Genomic DNA, 6,000 nt, shown 5'->3' with positions numbered 1-6,000 from the left:
CGCCATCACGATAACATCGATGCGAAGACGTTGACTTCGCGTCTGCCGTGGGAACGACAACAATTACCTTTTCGTGCCAGCATAGGGAAAAAGCTGGAGGAATACTTCTAGCCTGAATAATGAGAAAAATTTAGTGGGGAATATCTTCGTCGGAAGTTGCCCGCACGCCGAAACTGCTCTCTCAGCTGGTTAGGTCAATACGAAATGGATTCCGTACATGACGTCGCTGGGCGGAGCTATGGACGCATCATCGCGGTACGAGGGGCGTGACGTCACAGCCCGCTTCGTAAAGCTTCGAGCGGGGCCACGGGAACAGACGAAGAGCCCGACAAGCCAGTTGCGGCCGAGAGAGGCTCACGTCAAGTCATGTCGGACCTAGTGCGTCGCTTTGGCTTCCTGTTCTGTCCGTGTTGTTTCGGGTGATACGTGATTCGCATCGGGAGACTGGTCTCTGTTTTATCCTATACATTTTCTACATCTGGATTGTAGACTTTCGAACTGTTATCAGCCTTGAACGCTACACGGCTTCGTTCGGCAATGGAGAGTGTTACAACGAAGAGGGTCACGCGACAACTGGTAGGCCCCGAAACCATCTCCTTAACTTGTAGATAGTTACTTTGTTTGATTTCACATGCAGGAGTTTATCAGTAAACGTCGATAGTGTAAAACGAATGTGTATTGTGTTTTTGGTGCTACTCTCGCGTCTGAAGGTCTACCCTAGCATCTTTTCGCCCCCGGAATGTTTTTGTGTATACGTGCAGTTAGGTTGACAGCCCACGAAAGGAAAAGAGAGAGGAACGAGGGTTGTGTTGTGCGAAGTGGGGGAGGGTTTTTCGGCCCCAGTTGTTGTCTGTGCCTTGTGCGAGGGTCGAGAAGAAAAAAATTCTAGTGCATGTGTGTGTGTGCGTGTGTTGCAGGCCTTTTAAAACTACGGTTGGCTCTTTCTCTCTCTCTATCCCGGTTGCTCTCCATTCCGTCCTCTCTCTCATCCTCTCGCACTCTCTCTCGTATAGATTGCGACCGTACGTACGACTGCCGCGGAAAATCTCTTGCCTTAGCTGACCGCCATCATGAGCTGTGTGTTCGTCACGACCTCGCGAAATGTGCGAAAGTAGGCGAATAAATGGCAAAGGCGTTGAGGGAAGGGTTTTGTCAAAGAAACGATTATTATCCGAAAAGTGTGTTGTTGTTTTGTGGTTATTTCCCTGGAAGCTAAGTTAAAGCGAGTGCAGAGGAGACAAGGAACTCGCGCCCTCAGGGAGCCAGGAATACTGGGATCCTTGATGAATGTTTCAAATGATTACTATGTTCTTTCGAGTCTTGAGTCATTGATCACTACAAATGTGCGGTCGGGAAGTTACAATATCCATATTCGTTTGCATTGTGTTATTTACCTGAAAAAACTGTTAAACATTCGTGTCAGCAACTAATACTTTACCAATCTACTTGCCTTGCTAATTCTAATACACATCGTTCAAGTTTTCCAATGTTTTCCGTCGACTTGAGGCAGTAGAGTTTGGGGATAAAATATGGCATAGTATTCCCTTTTGCCTCATCTCTTGTTTACGTTTTCGTTACTATAGTTTCAGATTTTATTTTGATTATGTTGATGTTTTTACAACTGAGCTTAGAGCATGCATTTATCTGCTATATGCAATATATTGAAGTATATTATGTATATTTGCTTGCAATTAATTCTCTGATTAATTCTAATGATTGAATCGAATGTCTTTAGTAACCTGACGGTGTCATCCAGTCAAGCACAGTATCAAGAAGCGATAATTTACTACTTCCTATGTCATGCTTCCAGACAGTTGATATAAACATTCGCTACGTGCATGACAGTAACTTCGTGCAACTTCTGCAGCAACTTCATGTTGATCAGTCTTCGTCAATAATTTATCGCCCTATTATTTAGTCAACTTGTAATTCACACAATTGATGCCATCTTATCATTTCATTTTTAGTATACTCTAACTATGCCTGTTTCTTTTGATTCTTCTGCATGCAATTAATTATTTACTCATTTGATCATTGCGGGACTCAATTTTAATGAGGCTGTTTTATTAATGTAATTTTTGCTACGAATTTCATTGTCAATATACTCAATTGGGTATGAGTATGTGTGCAACGAATTTTTGTTTCTTCGTTAATTAGTTTTGTTTTAAGAAACCACCTGACTGTTTTGCCTGGATAATTCCTTGATATGACTTTGATTTTTAAAATCCTTAGGGTACACTATGAAAATTGTTTTATCGTTCTCTCCTGTCCAACAGCTGTGAATAAACATCTCCTTCCTTGAAATCCGAAAGTGACCTAGTTTCACCTAACCGTGGGCCCGCCGAATATATTCACACAGCATGGTAGCTTTTCGGACACGTGTCAGTTGCAAGTGTCATTTCAATTTTTGTGGTGAGATTATACTTCTGTGGCAACAATTATTTGGAAAAGGGTTATTTTGTTATGGTTTCACTTCAGTAGTAATACCACTGTAGATACAACTGAAAATTAGTCTTTACAATGGTCTTCTGTCGGTCTCTTATTTTTTCTTAATTCCAATGCTACTGCCATGTTTACACTTCGTATCTTGGAGTCTATTTCAAAACAGTTGATTACTCGTACTTGTAAAACAAATCCTTAGTTATATCACGAACCCTGAATATGTAGCACGGAGGTTAAGAGATTTAAATGTTTATTGAGTCTCATTCATTGCACATTGTAGGGGTACATCTGGATTTTAGATATATCATTTCATGAGCGGTCTCTGGTCTTGGTAGTGAGTGTCAAGGTATGTGCAGCTCAGTTAACGTTGTTTGTGGTCTTCATCTTACAATTAGTGAAAGAGAACTGTATTTGAGGAATTTTGAGTTTGGTCTTCGTAACTACCTTTGTTTTGGGGATTTTGAATTCCCTTAGTGGTAATGTTTTGCTGTAATCATAGATGGAAAGCAGTTACCGCATTGTCTTTCTCTTTGGCACGGACAGCCGTTCATAGTTATCGTTTACTGAGTAATATGGATGATAGATATGGGTAAAGGGATAGGTATGTTATTTTCGTCTGCGTATTTATATTAATTTTCATTGGAATACGATTTGTCGCACGATGTCATAGACACACTGAACGGGTAGACAGTGTACCTCGTGTAGAGAGTGTGAGAACTAGATGCCACTTGAGCGTGGTGTGGCCTTCATGAATGACTGACGTAAAAATTGATGTTCGGGGTCATCGCTCCCTCTTCTTCCGCCCTCAATTAGTGCCCTACTAGTCCCCACAGTTCATCTCACTTTATATTTGTTTCCGTGGTGCCTATGTTTTCATGGTTCATAATTGTTTGAATCTTCTCGGAATACTTTATCATGTTGTTTACTTATATGTCACCATTCGTGAAGAAATTACTTACTCCTTGTTTTCAACTTCGATGGTCTACTTGTCAGCGGGGAAATGAAAGGGAATCTGGAAATTAATTACATGTTGCTGTTGTTTAGTCCCAATTCGCTGGATGCTGACTTCTTGGTCGCTCTATTATTTTTGATTAGGTCTTTGGCACAGATTGCCCTAATAAGAGGGAAACACTATTCAAAATGGCGGCGCGAGTGGTTTTGCTATGTGTAGGAAATTCACGGGAATGTACTGTAATTTGTTTTTGTAACATGATTTTTTCAAACCAATTTGAGGTAGGGATCCTAATAAGTACATGGATCTCATCGTAAATCGTAATGTTATATGTTTTTTGGCAAACGGCTGCTTCTACTTCCGATGAATTAGCCTTGAAACTGTGCATACTCTTTCTAAGTTACCCTTTATGACGTTTTTCGGTTGATTTCATTGTGTTTACTATCGGTGGCAGTTCTTTTCTACCGGAAGCCCTCACCTATTTTGCTTTGATTAGACTTCATTGCGAGTCTATATGCATCTTGGTACTTGAACGGTAACTTAACGGAACTCGTCAGATTGCTTCCTTCTGTCCGCGTTTTAATTTCTTAAGGGAATAAAACTTTGTAAGGTTCACTATTATATTAATAGGGCACGACCCCTGTTTTGTAACATAGTTACATCTTCAGTTCTGCGTTACGAAACCCAGGTCGTGCCCATATTAATATAATAGTGAACCTTACTAAGTTTTATCCCTTTATTTCCAGTATAGAGAGGTTTCGAAGTCAAGCCTGAAGTTATCAGTTATATTTTAATTTCATGCTTAAACCTCAGCGTGTGTATGTGTGCATTACTACATAGCCATGCATTTTTGTAAAATATACAGAAATTTTCTGTATGGGCGTAGATCACGAACATCCTATAGGGCGCTGGATAAGAATGGATAGCTATCTGCCCTCCTGTCCAAACGGTATCGTGTGTAAGAAGGTCGCATCTACACGCGCGGAAATTCCTAGTTATCTCGTCTGTGCCGGGTGTAGAAAAAGCCACCGTCTTCTTCCTATCTTTCGTCGTGTGTGGGAATCCCTTGGTACTAGCTCATCCGGTGACTCGATGATCGCTCTTGAGCATGTTCTATCTTATTTACATCCTCGAGCGTTGTCTATAAACTTGGTTAGTATACAGTCTGCTTCGCGTCGGAAGGACATTTTAGCATATCTCATGGCTTGGTTATCTTTTACTGTTTCTTTCGGAAGTTAAATCTATCTGGCTGATAGTTTTCTTGCTGTTGAAGTTATCACATTAGATTGAAGGACCAGTGGCGCCGACTCCATCCCCCTCAAAAATTCGTTATGGGTGTGAGGAAAGAATGTATCAGACTTGTCGATTTCCCCCGCAGTGTCCAAATATCGAGATTTGAGTTATCAGGCTTCTAATGTTGATCATATGACTCTTCTGAAATGCTTAAGAATCTTAAAACTCACTACTTATAAAATTTCCCGCGGCAAAATCCCCGGTTAGGGCCCCCCAATAATTTTTGTAGGTCGGCGTCCCTGTGAAGGACAATTCTCAGGCATATTAGCGAAAGTCATGGGATTGATACCCTTAGCTATTTCTTGCCGTAGTTCTGTTTTACAAATCGGGCTGATGCTTTTAATTCCTCTGGAGTTACATGTAGAATGATGGAATATTCGCTTGACAGTTATCGTGTATCATGCCCATGTTACCATTTGCTTATTCTTTTCACTCATCACTTAAATGAATCTGGATGATATCCGGTCTGTCATCTTCTTGCAAGATATGAAATTGGTGGGTGGCTGTGGAAGTAGCTATTGGTCGTTCATCTCTGCGGGTTCCCATTTGCCCTCATATAGTCTCTTGTCTCGATCGCAGAACACGGTCCGTTGCTCTTTCACAATCACCCAGTCGATGGGCAACTGCCCTGGCTTGGGGGGAGGGGTAACAGCCTTTCATGTCCCTGAATACATTATTCTGGCGGCACATGAATGGCGGGTTTGTAATGTCGTGGTCGTTGACTAGTTTTGGTCGCAGATGACAGGTAACCACTCATTGCTAAAGGATATACATCTACAAGTTGTAAGTTTGGTACTCGGTGCTTAGCCTAGCCACGGTGCTTTATCAGTCTTATGCCTCATATACTATCGACACCTCCAGATTGTTTAACTTTGGGAGAGCTTCATCCAATATTAATTGAACTCTTCATTTCGGTTAAGACCTGCTACAAACATTTATGGCTTTGCCACCAAATGGTTGGAGTACTCCACCCTCTATCTACAAATCCTATGATAATTATTTTCTTTTCCTCTGCCACACGGACAAATGAATATCATGTAGCTAGGTTCAGCTCCCACTGTATTAGGGTATGCTATTCCCTATTATGTTTACTCGGATGAATGTACCTCAGGGACTGCATGAATGTTACAACTACGGTATTGCTGATGTAGCAAAATTCCGTTATTACTACTGGGAATATTCTTTTTCTCTTGACCGGCTATGTATAAACTAATCAGCTACGTTGCCTGGAATGAGACATTTTTAATCTCTAACGGCCGTATTCATAGTTTCCTTGGTAAGCTATTAACGCCTAAGTAGTAGCGTAGAATTTA

The 6,000-nt window shown here is 41.2% G+C and overlaps 1 protein-coding gene across 1 annotated transcript in view; it reads left to right on the top strand.

Annotated features, from left to right (window-relative positions):
* Positions 1-332: 332 nt before the first annotated feature.
* LOC124156145 (jmjC domain-containing histone demethylation protein 1-like) overlaps positions 333-6,000 on the top strand; it is a 114,234-nt gene continuing 108,566 nt past the window's right edge. Inside the window, exon 1 of the mRNA XM_046530494.1 lies at positions 333-576. Coding sequence (XP_046386450.1) covers positions 538-576 — 39 coding nt within the window. The 5' untranslated portion in view covers positions 333-537. The remainder of the gene's footprint in view (positions 577-6,000) is intronic.

This window comes from Ischnura elegans, chromosome 3, assembly GCF_921293095.1.
Source record: "Ischnura elegans chromosome 3, ioIscEleg1.1, whole genome shotgun sequence".
Taxonomy (NCBI): Eukaryota; Metazoa; Arthropoda; class Insecta; order Odonata; family Coenagrionidae; genus Ischnura; species Ischnura elegans.
This window is presented reverse-complemented; position numbering and strand designations above follow the sequence as displayed.